At 50.2% G+C, this 18,140-nt stretch overlaps 1 protein-coding gene across 1 annotated transcript in view; it reads right to left on the bottom strand.

Moving 5' to 3' along the window:
- LOC133339074 (E3 ubiquitin/ISG15 ligase TRIM25-like) overlaps positions 1-14,930 on the bottom strand; it is a 65,890-nt gene extending 50,960 nt beyond the window's left edge. Inside the window, exons 1-2 of the mRNA XM_061547196.1 lie at positions 14,683-14,930; positions 14,364-14,562 (exon numbers count right to left, since the gene is read on the bottom strand). Of these exons, the coding sequence (XP_061403180.1) occupies positions 14,364-14,562; positions 14,683-14,930 (447 nt within the window). The remainder of the gene's footprint in view (positions 1-14,363; positions 14,563-14,682) is intronic.
- Positions 14,931-18,140: the final 3,210 nt, after the last annotated feature.

Below are 18,140 nucleotides of genomic sequence, written 5' to 3'. Positions count from 1 at the left end.
ATCGAAGACGACCCGGGCTCCTGCCGATCACCACCATCACCTTCCAACGCCGCCCTTGGCGTGACAAGGTCACACAACTCCGTGATGACGGTTTTTAGGGTCGCCAGTTGCTCCGCCATCCGGGTCCATCTTAAATCTTCGTCCTTCAACGCAGATGGGTCGGACGCAGCGGCAACCTCCTCCACACCCGGGCCCTCACGGATCTCTCCCTCCGCCGAAGTGAAGCCGACCTCAGGAGGAAGATCGTCGTCGTCCGATGATGAAGCCGACGCCGGAGATGGGATATTCTTCTTCCTCAGTTGTTTCGCCATGCCGTTTCACTTCTGACTCCAGTGTAATAAAAGGACTCGAACACTTCTCTCTGTCTTCGTGTCTTTATTCAGGTTCACGTCTTTACCCACACGGCACTCTGTTATAACTCCTGTATTTGTAGCCCCCGGCTATTCACTGCTATTATAGCTTCCTCTCCCCTCTGACTCTCTGCTTCATCTACTGTAACCTCCTCCCTGCAGACTCGCTGCTACCCCTATGCAGACTCCCGCTGCTACCCCTATGTGCAGACCCTCTGGCTGTCACTGTATGCAGACCCGCTGCCCACCCTCTCTGTGCAGCCCCGCTGCTGACTGCAGCCTCCTCGCTGCTTCGGGTCGGTCACCGCTGGCCAACGGTGCCGATCCTCGCTCCCCCCGTGTTCGTGGCAATCTCGCCACACCCCGCTTCGCCCTTCGTGGCCTTCCTCTGTTCCTGGTTCCCCGTCACTCCCCTTGCTCTTCCGGTTCCCCTCCTTCTATACTCAACCCCTCTGCCCCCCACGTGACCTAACTCCTCCCCCCCTGACGGCGCCTCAGAAGGGCCGTTTACAACCGCATTACACTACTACAGTCAGTAGATACCGCTATTGAGTTAGCAGATACTGCTAGAGTTATTAGTTACTACTATAGTCAGTGGCTACCATTATACAGTCAGTAGTTACTACTATAGAGTCCATAGATGCTACTGCAGTCAGTAGATACTACTGTAGGGTCAGTGTATACTATAGTGTCAGTGGATACTAATACTATAGAGTCAGTAGATTCTGCTGTCAGTAGATATAACTACGGTCAGTAGATACTACTATACAGTCAGTAGATACTATAGTCGGTAGATACTTCTATACAGTCAGATACAACTGTATAATCACTGGACACGACTGTATAGTCACTAGATACTATTGTAGATTCACTAGATGCTACTTTAAAGTCAGTAAATACTATTAAACAGTCAGTAGATACTACTGTAGTGTCATTAGATACTACTATAGAGTCAGTAGTTACGACTGTACACTCGGGGGATACTACTGTATAGTCGGTAGATACTACTGTTGAGTCAGTAGTCACTACTGTAGGGTCACTAGATACTAACGTAGAGTCATTAGATGTGACTGTAGAGGCAGTAGTTACTACTGTAGTCGGAATATACTACTGTAGGGGCGGTAGATAGTACTGTAAGAGCAGCTTTCTTATACCAAACAAGTAAACCCGTAAAAACAAAGTTTTTCACTATAAATCCTTTATATGCGTGGCGGCTAGAGTCCTCTCGTCCTCTGGCTTGAGATGGCTGCCACCTATGTGTCAGATTCCAAAGAACACAGGATGAGATGTTACTATCCTTTGTGCAAGCACTTCCAAGAGTTCATGAACAGTGAGCCTGGTGAAATTTGGGGAGCGCATCGTCAGTAGTGACCCTTTGGTTCCTAGGGTGTTTCGGCCTTTCATACTATACACCCTCCCCAAAGGCGGCCAGCGACAGGGTGATCAATCCTACGCTTGCGTCCCATTCCCAATTAGTCATAGGAGTTGCCTTGTTGTTGGTAGCCAACATCCCATGGGACTATGCATGGCAGGGGCGTCCTCCTCCCTGAGTCAAGCATTGTTGACTGCATACCTCCTGGCCCTCTCACTTTGGGGCCCAGCTGGGGTCTTTCCTTTTCATCCAGAGCCACTGACTGCTGCCTTCTGCCGCCTCCGATACAGCTTTGATTGCCGAACGCTGGCTCTGGCCCTTAATTCCCAGGTCTCTAAGCAGTCTGGTTGTAGATGTTGCCACAAAACCTCTGCAGCCCACCTCCACTGGTCGGACTTCTGTGTTCCAGCCATGATGCCGTGCTTCGGCAGCTAGATCGGCATAGCGCAGATTTTTTCGTTCATAAGCCTCATCTACTGAGTCCTCCCAGGGTACTGTGAGCTCAATGATGAAGACCTTCTTGAGCGAACGGGACCAGAGCACCATGTCAGGTCTTAGGGTGGTGGTTGTGATCTCCGGAGGAAACACAAGTTGCCGGCCAATGTCAGCTAGCATTTTCCAGTCGCGGGCCAAGCGCAGCTGGTCTCGCTCTATTGGTGTAGAGCCGCTCTTCGGTGGTTTAGCCCCTTCGCGGACAAAGGTCGTCCGTAAGGGGTGTGATGCTGCTGGGGGTGGTAGGGAGTTGGTGGCAGCTCGCTTGTCCTCCAGGGCGGACGCAAGGTTTTTAAGGACTTGGTTGTGACGCCAAGTGTAGCGTCCTTGGGTGAGGCTTGTTTTACACCCTGTGAGAATGTGCCTGAGGTTGGCTGGCATGGAACAGAGGGCACAGTCCGGATCTTCACCATACCATTGGTGAAGATTAACTGGTGTTGGAAGGATGTCATATGTTGCTCTGATGGAAAAGCTCAACCGCCTCGCTTCCATGGCCCACAGATCCTTCCAGCTGATCTTCCTCTTCTCCACACTGTCCCATCGAGTCCACTGTCCTTGTTTGGCAAGAGAGACTGCCTTGGCCCACCTTGCAGCCTCCTCCTGATGGCGTACTTCCTGCACTACCATCTTCCGCCGCTCTGGTGCAGTGGCCTTACTCCAAGCAGCACGGCTAGTTAGCCCAAGGCCTCCTCTCCCTTGCTGAACATGACCCACAATGTCAGCATGTCTGAGGGCTGCTGTTGCCTCCTGGACTGCTTTTCCTGGCCTCCATTTGCGCCCAGTTGCCAAGGTCGGCGCGTTGTTGCTCACCACTGGGTCTCGAGATTCATTCAGTGTCATCTGGAGCCTGGTTTTTGCACACTTGAATTCCTCGGTTAGACTGGTGAGGGGCAGCTTGAGGACACCATCTCCATAGAGGCCTATGGTGGTAAGGCATCGTGGAACTCCGAGCCACTTCTTTAAGTAGCTCGTGGCTCCTCTTTCCATCTTCTCCACTGTTGAGATTGGAACCTCATACACTGCTAGGGGCCACAACACCCAGGGTAGGAGACCAAACTGCAGACACCAGGCCTTTAACTTTCCAGGTAGCTGGGTGTTGTCGATGGACTGTAGGCTACTACTGATGTCTTTGCGCAGCTGTTGCACCTGGTCTTTGTCCTTCAGGCTTGCATCATACCACCTTCCAAGGCTTTTAACCGGCTGCTCAGACACTGTTGGGATTTGGTCATCTCCGATGAAGAATTTCAGGTCACAGAGTACTCCCTTCACAATCGAGATGCTGCGTGACTTGGATGGTTTAATCTTCATACGGGCCCAGCTGATGTTCTCCTCGAGTTTTCTGAGCAGTCTCCTGGTGCATGGGACAGTGGTGGTCAATGTTGTAATGTCGTCCATGTAGGCTCTGAGTGGAGGGAGGCGAAAACCAGAGTCGACTCGCTGTCCACCAGCAACCAATTTTGAAGATCTGATGATAACCTCCATTGCCATTATGAATGCCAATGGAGAAATGGTACATCCCGCCATTATACCTACATTCAGGCATTGCCATGAGGTGGTGAACTCTGAGGTGGTGAAGCAGAACTGCAGATCCTGAAAGTACGACTTCACCAGGGTTGTGATGGTGTCCGGTATGTGGAAAAATCTGAAGGCAGACCACAGGAGTTCATGGGGCACAGAGCCAAATGCATTGGCGAGGTCGAGGAAGACTACATGGAGGTCCCTTTTCTCCACCTTGGCCATTTGGATCTGGTGCCAGATCATGCCACCATTAAGCAATTGGTAATTAAATATTTAATTTGTTTTCCTAAACAGTGTAAAATTTTGGATTTTTTTTTCACGAAAATTAATTGTCACACACAACGAGTCTGTGTGGAAAATGTCAGCTCGATTGGATCACGGGAAGTGGGTTAAAAAACGACCGAAAGATTTGCACGGTCCTAAGCAAGCAAGCGAACTTAATATAAAGGATTTAAAAATATATTCGCCTGTGGAGGACGCGGGGATCGATCCCGCGACCTTCGGCATGGGAAGCGAGGGCGCTACCAACTGCGCTACTCCGCCACGGCCTGTGGAGGGGTTACGCTCTGGGCTCTTACACTCTGACGTTCAGCCAAAGCCATGAATGCGTTCTATTTGAATATATGCAAAATATTTTTTTTTGCCTAAAAAGTGTAAAATTTTGGGAATTTTTTTTCACGAACAATAATTGTCTGGCACAACGAGTCTGTGTGGAAAATGTCAGCTCGATTGGATCACGGGAAGTGGGTTAAAAAACGACCGAAAGATTTGCACGGTCCTAAGCAAGCAAGCAAGCTCGCAAGCAAGCAAGCACGCGGACTTAATATAAAGGATTTAAAAATAAGCTACGCCTTAACTGGGGGGAGCAATAAGTCTGACGCTTGTTTGAGGTGTTTTAAATCAAACTGTTTCTTTATTTCTTTGTTGCACAAAAACGAGTGATTTCGAAAGTTATATCTTTGCCTGTTTATGTACTGTATCACGTTGTCGCAAGGTCAAAGACTGTGTCCACTCGCTCCCTGCCTGGCTCTTCTCCTAACTTCCCGTTTATAGTCAGACCGGAAGTGACGTCATGGGTTCAACCAACGGAGCGTCTAACCACAGGGGGGTTCTAAACAGTTGGAATATTCCAAATAAAATATGCCCAGTCTGTCAACAAATGTGTAGAGTAGTTCGGGGATGTTATGTCACGCGCACCTTCCAGTGCGATGACGTCATAGGATGTGACGTCATCCGTGCCATTCGGTGCGATGACATCATGGGAAGTGACGTCATGCGCGCTGGGCGGGACGATGACGTCATATCTCCTCGGGGTACTTAAGGTAGAGCCCGTGACAAAAGCGGGGTCGTTGTGGGAGCCCGGGAAGGTGAACGGTGGAAGAGTTAAACGGGGGTAGGGCTCACGGAGTCTGGCTGATCCCCCAGCCGACGCAGAGGACAGAGCCCGGGAACTAGCCGAGCGACGAAATAGACAGAGTATGGGTCCGGGTGAAGGACCGAGCATAGGACCCCTACCCCTGGGGAATAGTTCTTAATCCCTTAATAAATACTGACGTAAGCCCTTAATAAACAACTGGCGTAAGCCCTTACAGAAAATCTGCCTCTGAGTCGTCTTTTGCACCTTAACAAATGTATGACAGATGGACATCAAATGTATACGCAGAAATAACACATTCACTTTTTGTCTTATGGCTCTTACATTACATACCAATTACTCTTAACATTAACCTTAAGAGCCACAAAATCATAAATAATAAACTTTACTTGTAACAATAATAATTTCTTGTATTTCTGCCACTTATTGGCTTTTTTTAGCTTTATCTTATCCGTACACTTTCATGCTGCTTCTGGTAACAGACAAGAGCTTTGTAATAGGTCACTCTAGTGTGTTGAACTTCGTTTTAACACACGCGTGATGGAATGGAACCGTCAATAGATAATACTGTACAGTCGGTAGATACTAGTATAGAGTCAGTGGATACTACTATAGAGTCAGTACATACTACTACAGTGAGTACATAGACTATAGAGTCAGTAGTCACTTCTATAGAGTCAGCAAATACTGCTATAGAGTCAGCAGATACTACTATATAGTTAGTTACTACTGTAGTGCCTGAAAGTACGCGCCACAAGCGAGAGTGGGTATACGCGCGAGTGGAGTACAGTGGGAGCAAATGAGGTCGAGGGGTTGTTGTTGCTAGGCGTAGGGACAAGGGAAGAGACGAGTAGGGGGCAACTAAGGACACAGGGCACTGATTGGCTGGGAGTTGTTGTTGTCCATAGGAGGTGACGTGCTGTCTGAGGACAGTAGCAGGTGGTAAGAGGTAATTAAGGACGCAGTGTGCTGATTGGCCGAGGAGTTGTTGTTGTCGCTAAGTGGTGCCGCATTGTCTAGGAAAACATGCTAGGTGCCAGCGGGGGCTGGGGGCGAGTTGCGTCGCGGGAGATGCCTCAGATTAATTGGAGATTAATTGGTTGGGGGATAAAGAGAGGGGGTTTTGGAGCAGACGGGAGTTCGCGCCTGGGAGGAGACAGAGGATGTTGGAGTCGAAGCAGCGGAGCTAATAGCAGTGGAGAAGTGTAGGGTAGCAGTGGAGAAGTGTAGGATAGAAGTGGAGAAGTGTAGGGTAGCAGTGGAGATACCAGCAGAAGCGGCTGGAGTGAGACGACGAAGCCAGTAGAAAGCGGCTGGAGTGTGGGAAGAGAAGCTGATAGAGATACGACTGAGTGTGACGGCGGAGCCGATAAAGAGCGGCTGAACTGTGACAGGGAGAGTGGAGAGGAGAGTCGACAGAGAGACGTGGAGCGAGTGAGGCCGGCGGAATGCGGCGAGCGAGCGGAGAGTGCGGAGGAGAAATTTTGATCGGTGTTAACTGGAGGAATGTTGATCGGTATACGCGAAATAAAAGGAGAGAGAAAAGCCAGAAGCTGTCGTATCAAGTCGAGCACTACACTACTATAGTCAGTGGATACTACTATACAGTCAGTAGATACTACTGTAGTGACATGGGTGCTCCTTCTCGTCACAGATATTCGGCGCATGCCCCACTGGGTGTCACCGGTTGTGCTAACCGGATGTGGACTTGAAGGGGGAGTGGGAGCACCTGTTCATCACTCCTGCTCTACCAGTTGTTCTCTGAAGTTGGACTTGAGCCAGGCGGATGGACCAGCAACTCGGACACGCTCTAAGACACCGCATTCCTGATTTATGCGCATCTGCCGTTCTTGCATGTCGGTTACCGTTGTTGTGCATTGCCTTCCATTCCTTAATTCTTTCTTGCTTGTTGCACGGAGGACGGGCCGGTGTTCCATACCGGATCCTAATCCCTTCCCTTTCGTTAATTGTGTTTGTCGTTGTACTCTCCGTTGTGTCTGGTGTGATTCCTGATTGTGATGCCGTCGCTCGCATAATTTTATCCTATTGCAGCCGGGACGGCTGAATTTTTCATTGGGGGGGGGGGGGGGGGGGGGGTCATGTAATGCGAGCGTAAATGGAGTTGCTGCTGGGCTCTGGCCCAATCACACGGCCCGGGGTATTGGGGGGTGGAGCCCGGTATGGGGGGTGTGTGGGAGGGGCCGCCATTCACCTTGGCTCCAATGGGAAGCGAGGTGAATGGCGGTGGAGCCAGCAGGGCAGTATGGGAAGGCCGGATCTGATGATCCGGAAGGGGAGGAGTCAGGGTCACGTTGGGGAGAAGATATAGGTGGGAGCCCGGAAGGGATCGGGGGAGTTGTTGGAGTGAAAAAGCAGGACCACGTTGGGTGGCCGCCGCGCCATCAGCCACGTGGCTGATGGGGCTTCGGCACACCGTCGGCCAGCGGTGTGCGGAGCGGGGAGGAACGGAGCGACTGACGGGACAGCGTGTACGGGGCGCTCGCGAGAAGGAGCTAACGGAGGAGCGTGCGCGGCACGCGAGAGGAGCGTGCGCGGCGCGCGAGAGGAGACGCTGGTCCCTTGTCAGGACCAGCGGGGTGTGAGGACGAGTGGAGGAGCTGAGGAGGAAGCGCGTGTGGGGCGCGCGCGAGACAACGCTGGTCCGTGGAGGAGACCAGCGGGGTGAGGAGAAAAAACTTAAATAAAAGACAAACGGAGACCAGCAGTGCCTGACGGAGTCTTTTATTACGCTACTATAGAGTCTATAAATAATACCGTATAATCAGTAGATACTACTATAGAGTCAGTACATACAACTAGTCAGTAGATATCACTACAGTGAGTATACACTGCTTGCAGAGTCAGTACATATGACTATAGAGTCAGTAGTAACTTCTATAGAGTCAGCAGCTACTACTATAGAGTTAGTAGTTACTACTATAGTCATTAGATACTACTTTACAGTCAGTAGATACTATAGTCAGTATAACTACTGTAGAATCAGTAGATACTACTATACAGTCAGTAGATACTACTATACAGTCAGCAGATACTACTATACAGTCAGTACATACTACTTTAGAGTCAATAGATCAGACATGGCAAGCAGTCAATGTGTAATAAAAGGACTCGAACACTTCTCTCTGTCTTCGTGTCTTTATTCAGGTTCACGTCTTTACCCACACGGCACTCTGTTATAACTCCTGTATTTGTAGCCCCCGGCTATTCACTGCTATTATAGCTTCCTCTCCCCTCTGACTCTCTGCTTCATCTACTGTAACCTCCTCCCTGCAGACTCGCTGCTACCCCTATGCAGACTCCCGCTGCTACCCCTATGTGCAGACCCTCTGGCTGTCACTGTATGCAGACCCGCTGCCCACCCTCTCTGTGCAGCCCCGCTGCTGACTGCAGCCTCCTCGCTGCTTCGGGTCGGTCACCGCTGGCCAACGGTGCCGATCCTCGCTCCCCCCGTGTTCGTGGCGATCTCGCCACACCCCGCTTCGCCCTTCGTGGCCTTCCTCTGTTCCTGGTTCCCCGTCACTCCCCTTGCTCTTCCGGTTCCCCTCCTTCTATACTCAACCCCTCTGCCCCCCACGTGACCTAACTCCTCCCCCCCTGACGGCGCCTCAGAAGGGCCGTTTACAACCGCATTACATCACCCTCCCCCCTAAAGAAAATCCAGCCGACCTCGGCTGAATTGCAACCTGAAAAGCAATGCGGGTGTAAAGGGCCAACACGCAAAAAGACACGAAGCATTGAAGAACATTATAACAATAACACAACACAACACAATCTAACGAAACGTGAGGGATTTCGAGCGAGTACGGGTAGCCGGGCCGTCCCGGACGGTCGGCGGCCCACCCGCCGAGCGGGAACGTGGAAGGGTTTTAGGGGCGACGGGCGCAAGTTCTTCCATCGCCATTAGAGGCCCGCCACTGTCCCGCTCGCGTCCAGAAACATCCCGTACTCGCGTCCGCGGAGGGATAGGAAGAGCTGCAGGTCCCGTGGGTTCTGCGGCTCCGGTCGGCGTCCCACAAGCGGAAGGTCCTCCTCCCTGCGCTGTCACGGCCGGATTGTCTGTGCCGGAGGGTCTTTCTTTGGGACGTCCGCGATCGAGGCCTCCTGCTGGGGCGGCCCCGGAACCCGGGCCCAGCAGTCCCTGGCATAGTGGCCCCGACGGCCGCAGCGGAAACAGTCGACGTCGGGTCGGCGCGCAGCAGGCACCCCGTCCCGACGTGGCCGCGCCGGCGGCGGAGCCCGCAGCCCCGGCCCGCTTCGAGCCGGCCACGGAGTGGAGGCGGCCGACAGCTCCTTTGGGCCGGTCGCATCCGGCACGTACACGGCCTTTGTAGGGTCCCACCCTACGGCCCCCCCATCGACGACAGGACCGCCCGTCCACGCCGTGACTTGTTTCCAGCGGCGGAGATTGAACTGGGCGTCCAAACACTTGGCCGCGGTCCGGGACGTGAGTTTCTCGTGACCGCACGCCAGCATAGGAATGCCCAGATCCCGGGATAACTCCAACATCTTCCCCAAGATGAGAGGTTCCAGCAGGTCAGGCTCCGTCTCCGGGTAAGCGGCCATCGCGAGTTCCAGCACGGCGCCCCTGTACGCTACAGGCGACTCCTCCGGTGCGCGTTGCCGCTGCACGAAGCGGCGATGGGCGTCATCCGGTGGCTCGTACGCGTCCGCCATTTCGTCGAACACTCCACGCAATGTTTTCTTCTTCGCAGCTTTTATAGAGCGAAAAAAACGAACAGACTCATCGTCAAGGAGAGTCGGAAGCACCTCCAGCGCCTCGGCGTCCGTCCACCTTGCCGTTCGTACCGCCGCCAAAAATCGACAAGCGAACGCACTCCAATCGCCCCCGATGGAGAACTCCTTAACAGTTGTAAGGTGACGACTGCGGCTCCTTGGCCTGCTTCCGTCCGTCACCGACTCTTCCGGCGGCAAGTTCAGCAAGGCGTCGCAACGCGGTGTCGCCAAGATGGCGGACGATCCTCGTGGCGGCCCCAAAATGGCGGCTTCCCGCCTTCCGTGGTGCGCCACGCCCAAGATGGCGTCTTCACGCCGCGTGGCCGATGGCGGCGCCATCGAAGACGACCCGGGCTCCTGCCGATCACCACCATCACCTTCCAACGCCGCCCTTGGCGTGACAAGGTCACACAACTCCGTGATGACGGTTTTTAGGGTCGCCAGTTGCTCCGCCATCCGGGTCCATCTTAAATCTTCGTCCTTCAACGCAGATGGGTCGGACGCAACGGCAACCTCCTCCACACCCGGGCCCTCACGGATCTCTCCCTCCGCCGAAGTGAAGCCGACCTCAGGAGGAAGATCGTCGTCGTCCGATGATGAAGCCGACGCCGGAGATGGGATATTCTTCTTCCTCAGTTGTTTCGCCATGCCGTTTCACTTCTGACTCCAGTGTAATAAAAGGACTCGAACACTTCTCTCTGTCTTCGTGTCTTTATTCAGGTTCACGTCTTTACCCACACGGCACTCTGTTATAACTCCTGTATTTGTAGCCCCCGGCTATTCACTGCTATTATAGCTTCCTCTCCCCTCTGACTCTCTGCTTCATCTACTGTAACCTCCTCCCTGCAGACTCGCTGCTACCCCTATGTGCAGACCCTCTGGCTGTCACTGTATGCAGACCCGCTGCCCACCCTCTCTGTGCAGCCCCGCTGCTGACTGCAGCCTCCTCGCTGCTTCGGGTCGGTCACCGCTGGCCAACGGTGCCGATCCTCGCTCCCCCCGTGTTCGTGGCGATCTCGCCACACCCCGCTTCGCCCTTCGTGGCCTTCCTCTGTTCCTGGTTCCCCGTCACTCCCCTTGCTCTTCCGGTTCCCCTCCTTCTATACTCAACCCCTCTGCCCCCCACGTGACCTAACTCCTCCCCCCCTGACGGCGCCTCAGAAGGGCCGTTTACAACCGCATTACAAATGCAAGAACGGGCGGCTACGGCTCAGACGTTGGCGGCTAATTTACAGACTCAGCAACATTTTTTCACCTACAAACTACGATTCAAGAGTCAACTACCAAGGCAAGTTTGTTGGTGGCATTCGAAATAGCAAAGGCTAGCAAGCCTTTCTCCGAAGGCGAGTTTGTAAAAGAATACATGGTACAGACAGCAGACATCTTGTGTCCGGAGATTAAAAGCAAACTTGAAAAAGTCAGTTTATCACAACAGGACTGTGACTCGCCGTGTGGAACTGATTGATGAAAATATAGCCAGTCAATTAAACAAAAAGTCCGATCCCTTTGAATTATATTCACTAGCACTGGATTAAAGTACGGACGTAAAATACAGTGCACAGCTCCTCATTTTTTCCGAGGCATTGACGACAGTTTTGCGATAACAGAGGAGTTTTGACCATGGAGTCCCTGAAAGGAACAACGCAGGGAGAGGACTTGTATAACCAGGTATCTGCTGTCATCGATAGAATGAAGCTACCTTGGAGTAACCTTGTCAATGTCACAATGGATGGATCGCCAAATTTAACTGGAAAAAATGTTGGGCTGCTGAAAAGTATCCAGGATAAAGTGAAAGAGGAAAACCCTGTCCAGGATCGTATTTTCCTTCCTTCACTGCATCATCCATCAGGAATCCCTGTGTAAGTCTGTATTGCAGCTTAATCATGTCGTGAATCCAGTCGTAAAACTTGTGAAATTTATACGAGCAAGGGGACTTCAGCACCGTCAGTTTATTACATTCCTGGAGGAAACTGATGCAGATCATCAGGACTTGCTGTACCACTCTCGTGTCCGCTGGTTAAATTTGGGGAAAGTGTTACAACGAGTGTGGGAGCTGAAAGAGGACAGCATCGCATTTTTGGAGTTGATGGGGAAATCTGACGAATTCCCTGAGCTAAGCGACAAGAACTGGCTTAGTGACTTTACGTTTGCTGTGGACATATTTTCACACATGAATGAGCTGAATGTGAAACTGCAGGGGAAAGATCAGTTTGTTCACAACATGTACAAACATGTGAAAGCCTTCAAATCAAAGCTCACTTTGTTCTCCGGATAAATTGCGAACAAATCTTTCGCTCATTTCCCCACACTTGCCATGCAGGAAGAGGCACCGTGAAACGCAAAAAAATACAGCAAATCACTTGAGGACCTGCACGGAGAATTCTGCCATAGGTTTTTTGATTTCGAAAATATTGAACAGTCACTTCAGCTGGTGTCCTGTCCCCTGTCACAAGACCCTGAAACAGCACCACAGGAGCTGCAGTTGGAACTGATAGATCTTCAGTCTGACTGTCCTAAAGGAGAAGTTCAACTCTGTTAAACTGAATTACTTTTATGCTTCACTGAACAGCCACGTTTCCAAATCTCCGGAGGATTGCACAGAAGATACTGACTTTGTTTGGCTCGACTTGTGTATGAGCAGACATTCGGCGTCATGAACGCCAACAAAGCCCGTCACAGATCAAAGTTAACAAATCAGCACCTCAGATCTATCCTGAGAATTGCCACAACCAAAATAACTCCAGACTTGGATGCACTGGCAAAAATGGGAGATCAACAACACTGTTCCCACTGAAACTGAAAGTGATGATGTGTTGCTGCAGCGAAGATGGAGCCAAATCTCTGACACACAGCCTGCGTGGCTGCTCTAACCTGTTAATGTAGATAATGAAGAAGTTCAAGTGAGGTAATTGGCTTGGGCGCAGGCCTCAGATATTTTCATGATGTTTGATCAGTCACGTTACGACATGTTTTTGTATTGTTCATGTTTGTGCAATTGGTTAAATTGCCTTGCAAATAAATGCTTTGCTACCTGTTAAAGGCCAAATCCTTTCATGTAATGATTTTTACATGTCATTTATATTAGTTCACACAAACACTCCATCCATCTGTTCCTGGCCCAGCCCCTCTGTCAAATTTTAAAACCCATTGTGGCCCGCGAGTAAAAAAGTTTGCCCACCCCTGCACTAGATACTACTGTAGTGACATAAAATAAGTAATGTAGCAGCATAGCACTGGCTGCTGGTGGGGAAGGGGATCTGCGGCTTACAGCAGTCCTGACATCAGAAGGCCAGGTGATATACCAGAGAAGATATTAGGGGGGAAGGTTACAGAAGGAGGACAGGGGGAAGCTCCGGGAACGCGCTGGTAGGTTCTAGAGAGGGGGCGTGGCCGGGGCGGAGCGAAGCCACGCTGGGAGCATAAAAGGGGGCCCTGATCAAGAGCTCAGGGTTGTAGTATGGATTGGGATCCCCGTCGTGCTGTTGAAGATCGTCGCCATCGACACTGTCATCTCGTCGCCATCATTGCTGTCGTCTTCACTCGATATTGCACTGCTAGACGGTCGTTGGCTGTCTCGGTTCAGCGCTGTCAGTGTTAGACGGCTAGTGTTGTGTATAGGCTAGCAACCAACTTAAGGTTGTGTATAAACGAGCGACAGAAGAGTGTGTATCAGCATTGGGTGTGTATTGCGCAAAGGGTGTTCGGTTCAATAAAATAAGTTCCCACCACTCTTAGCGCCTCCGAGTTCAGTCACTACACTACTATAGAATCACTAGATGCTACTTTAGAGTAAGTTGGTACTACAATAGTCACTAGATACTGCTGACTCAATTGTTTGAGGGTGTGTAGGTATATAAGCCTACAAAATACAAATTGGCTGGAGAGGGGGGGTTTAAAGATTTTTGGAGGGGGTCGACAATTTTTGGAAACCTTTTAGATCAATTATTTACCCCCAACTTACTATTACTTTTTGATTCAGGACTTCTGCAAGCCTCTTGTAATTTTGTTGAGGGACAAATGGACAGACAAACAGAACGCCGGGTTTTCACAATAGCTTTGTATTTGTGTATGTATATTTTGTGTTTTTTAAGAGAAGACATGTTTTGAAATACATTTTCCCCCAGGCAAAGCCGGGGACTTCCTCCTAGTAAGATGTATACAATGTTATTTTAAAAAATATAAAGAAGTAACCCGACTTTAACTCCAACATATACATTATTGGATTAAGCTCATAGAGGTACTGTAAAGCGCACCTGCTCTTGACACATCATAGGACATGGGGATAATTCATGAACTCAGAGGGACACTGAGACTCAGAGGGACGCATGGACACACATGGAGATACTGAGACTCAGAGGGACACATGGGGGACACTGTATTTATGTGGAATGTTGTCAATGTACTATGAGTCTACCCTTCAAACACTCGTTTGAAAAATAAATTGACGGGCATGTCAAATATTAAATCCACTTAAAATGAGTCTGAGCCACCTCCTCCTCACCTTTCGTTTATCGTGCTCCACCTTCAGAGTGACGAGCTCGTGCCCTCGATGATCCACAGAGACGGTGCAGTCCCTGCAGACGAGGCGTCCGTCGTTAATGCAATAGAAGCAGTACTCGTCACCATGCTCCACGCACCGTCGATTCTCCAGGTTCACACCGGGCGACACCAGGACGTGGTCACTAAACTTTGCCAACTTCCTGTGGGGCGCGACGTGGGTCACACAGAACGACGTCTCACACTTAAGGCAAGTCTTCACTGCGAGCTTCCTGCAATGATCGCAGCAAACAGCAGAAGCAGCAGCATCGGCAGCCATGGACTCATCCACTCGCAGCTGCTCGATGAGGTTGGTGAGTGTCACGCTCTTGTTCAGCTTTGGCCTCCGAGGGAAAGTCACTCGGCACTGTGGGCAGGAGAATAACTCTGCCGTATCCCAGGCGTCCTCCACGCACTTGAGGCAGAACGAGTGGCCGCAGCTGAGTGTGCAGGGGCAGCGGAAGGTGTCCAGGCAGATGGGGCAGTTAAACTCCCCTGGAGCCTCGCTATCACTGGCAGCCACACTCGCCATGGCCCTGTCGCTCCACTCAGAGATGGGCGCTGGATTGAGCTCAGGGAGTATCTAGCTGGAGCTCCGTCAGTCGCTGGCTGTAGATCTGGCAGTCTTTCTGTAACACAGTCTTCCTGTAGCTGAGGGAGCTTCTTAATGTAGCTCACGCTATCTTTGCCTGTAGTTCCGGCAGACTGGCTGTAGCTCCGGCAGTATCTAGCTATAGCTCACGCAGTCTCTGGCGACATCTGAGACATTAAACCAGGAACAAGCATCCTAAATATGAGGCAGGTTAAAGTACAAACTCTTTTAGTTTTTTTTGCATATCATAAGGCGCGCCCTGGAATGTGTTGACTGTTGACCAGGCAGAGACGTCTCGGTGCCAGAAGTAGCTAAATAAAGACTCAGCTCACCTTATCTCAATTTACCTCATCTCAACTAACCTATTTTCAACTCACCTTGTGTCAACTCATCTCATTCTCAACACACTTCTGTAAAGGTTGGTCCATCTTGGACATAACAAAATTCCTTCTTGTAGTCCACATAGCTGCACTCACAAGAAACAACTACCCTCCAATTAAACAAACTCATGCAGAGATGAGGTAGGTTGTCCCCTAACAAAGTTTAATTCACCTAGCAAACTCCAAACAATCGTGACCCAAAATACACAAATATCAGAACAGTTGAGCAAACAATCCCGGCGCTTCTCGTACAGACAGTCCAGAAAGGACGTTGGAGTTTCAGTTTAAAAATTCCCTCCAACCTCACGTCTGCTTTTCCGTCCGGTCTTAAACAGATCTGCAGGGTTCACGAAGTGTGTCCAAAACATTGGCCACGAGTAATAAGCCTGGCCCAGTGCACAGCCAGGGACTCGCAAACCAAAGCAGGTGGCACCGCAGGTGTCCTCAACAGTCTGAAATGAAAAGAGCTGCTGCAGTTGTTGTGGTTGGGTTTCTCGCACATTCAAAAACACCCATTTGAAGAGGAATTGTCTGAACGTCCCAAAACAATAATTCTTTAATAATAGACTCATTGAGGCTTTACTTATTGAAGGACAATTTACGCAGATTTCCCTTTGCTGCAAGTGACAGATACGTTATAAAAAATGGCGACCTCTAGGGCAGGGGCGTCGCCATCCACGAGTCAAGCGGTGGCTCCAGCACTGCCTCGGTGAGCCTCGCTACATCTGTTAACAGCAGTGCTCATCTCAATGTTGTATATGTCGGGTTATGAAAAATGTATAAAAATTTTATTAAGATTGAAAAAATGCGTAATTTTCGGAAATTATGGTTCATGCACTCTTCTAATTAGTCTTCTTATGATTGGCTCGGTTTCATGTGTGTGTGTGTTGGATTGTCTCCTTGATAAATTCTTGTGTTAGTCCGGGTATGTATATGTGTGTGTGGTGTTTTGGTTCCCTTGATCAATTCTTTGCGTTAGGCAGATGCCGGCGATGCGTGTTGGCGTGCGAATGCGGGCGTGTCATACGAACGGCTTCGGAGAGCCCCCTCTCTTGCTTGGGGCGTGTTTGCTGTTAGCTGCCGTCTCTCTCCGCAGCTGGATGAGCTGCGTCGGCACGATGCTTGTCCTTGAAGATGCTTGGTCGCTCTTGTCGCTCGTCCGCTGGCAGCTGCCCTTGTTCGATGGCGCAGCTGACACACTAATGCTGGCTTGGTCGATGTTTGGCGCTTTCCGCCCATTCTCGAGGATGATGCTAGAATTCTCGTCAGCTCAACTCGAACGGCAGTGGCTCGTGGGAGTCGGTACCCAGAGCAGAATGACTTTCTAGCGATACTTCTTCTGTTGGCGCTGAACTCGCACCGGGTAGCACATCGCTACTCAGCGAGCCTCGCCATCCTGGTTGATTGCTGGCTCTTCTTCTGCTGGGATCTTCTTCTGCAGGCTGGCTTCTTCTGCTGGAGTCTTCTTCTGCTGGATTCTTCTTCTGCTGGCCAGCTTCTGAAATGTATGGGCCGAGTCTCTGGTTAAATCTGAAAAATCTCTCCCCTTGGCATGCCTTCTTACAAAGGACCGGAACCATTCTTTGTGTTTGCTCCCCGCCTGTGGAAACAGCTGCACGTGTGTCCGTGTGTGTGTGTTCTGATTTTATTGAGGTAATATATGTTCAAAGCCTGCTTTCTATCGCCTTCATCGGTTATCCTGGTATTAATAGAAGCAGCTGTCCCAGATTGCCCCCACGTGCGTCCTTTCAGCCCCCTTCACCCTCTGTAATAATTAACCTGGAAGGAGGGGGGTTTCCCCGTCTTCGCCCGCTCCACTGTTGGATCTATGCCCTGTTTTCCGTTATTAATATTAAGAATAATTAAGAAAAAAAAATATTTCTCTTTTTATTATATCTATATATACCTTTTAATTAAATAATGAAAACAACCCACTACAAACACCAGGAATCTGTGAAACGGCCATTAAACTGGTAAGAAGTCGGTGACAGAGAGGTCATAGACATCCAGATGGACAAAAGATGTATGGACTAACCTCCCAAAGACATCTGGAGATGTACAGATAAGGTGCAGAGCAAACAACGGTTGAAACTCGCGTTTTCTTAACGTTTTCCTTACCGAAAAGTAGAAACTTAACATAGATAATTAACCAACAAACAATAATAGTATTATTAGTAATTCCCTTATATTCACCGCATACATATAATTTAGAAGTATATGTTTCCTATCTACACGACCTTCCGAAAAACTAGAGTACGAATTCCAGAAAGCTTAAGTGCATGTGCACTTAACCTCAGGACATAAAAAAATTAACTCAGAATAAAACACCAATCTCTGGAGAACTAAACTTGGCGAAGCCCAAAATAATAATGTGACGAGGATCATGGCGAATATTCATTAAACATAGACGAATGATAACCCCGATACCAAGACCGAAGGAACTCATAAAATATAATTCAAGAATAAATGTAACACACAGGACCACATAAATGTATTGCAAACATCTCCTCGACCACCTTTGTCTTCCAGCGGGGTCTGACCTCAGAATGACCCACCCAGGGTAAGCAAGAAGGGAGCAGAAAGGTCACAAAGGGGGGGGGTTTGTGCTGACATGGTTTGTTTTCTCTCGCAAGAGACGCGGAGAAACGAGAGGGTGCTCACGCTTGAGTTAAACACGGCCGCCTGTCTCCCCGCAGCACAAACAGATGGCCCAGGAATGCTTGGAGGGTTAGGAAAAGGTCACGAGGAGGGATCGCGCCGGTGTCTGCTT

Source organism: Lethenteron reissneri, unplaced genomic scaffold (assembly GCF_015708825.2).
Source record: "Lethenteron reissneri isolate LAM-NWPU_2019-01 unplaced genomic scaffold, ASM1570882v1 scaffold_1640, whole genome shotgun sequence".
Taxonomy (NCBI): Eukaryota; Metazoa; Chordata; class Hyperoartia; order Petromyzontiformes; family Petromyzontidae; genus Lethenteron; species Lethenteron reissneri.
Note: the sequence above shows the minus strand (reverse complement) of the source record. Positions and strands in the feature narration are given on the sequence as shown.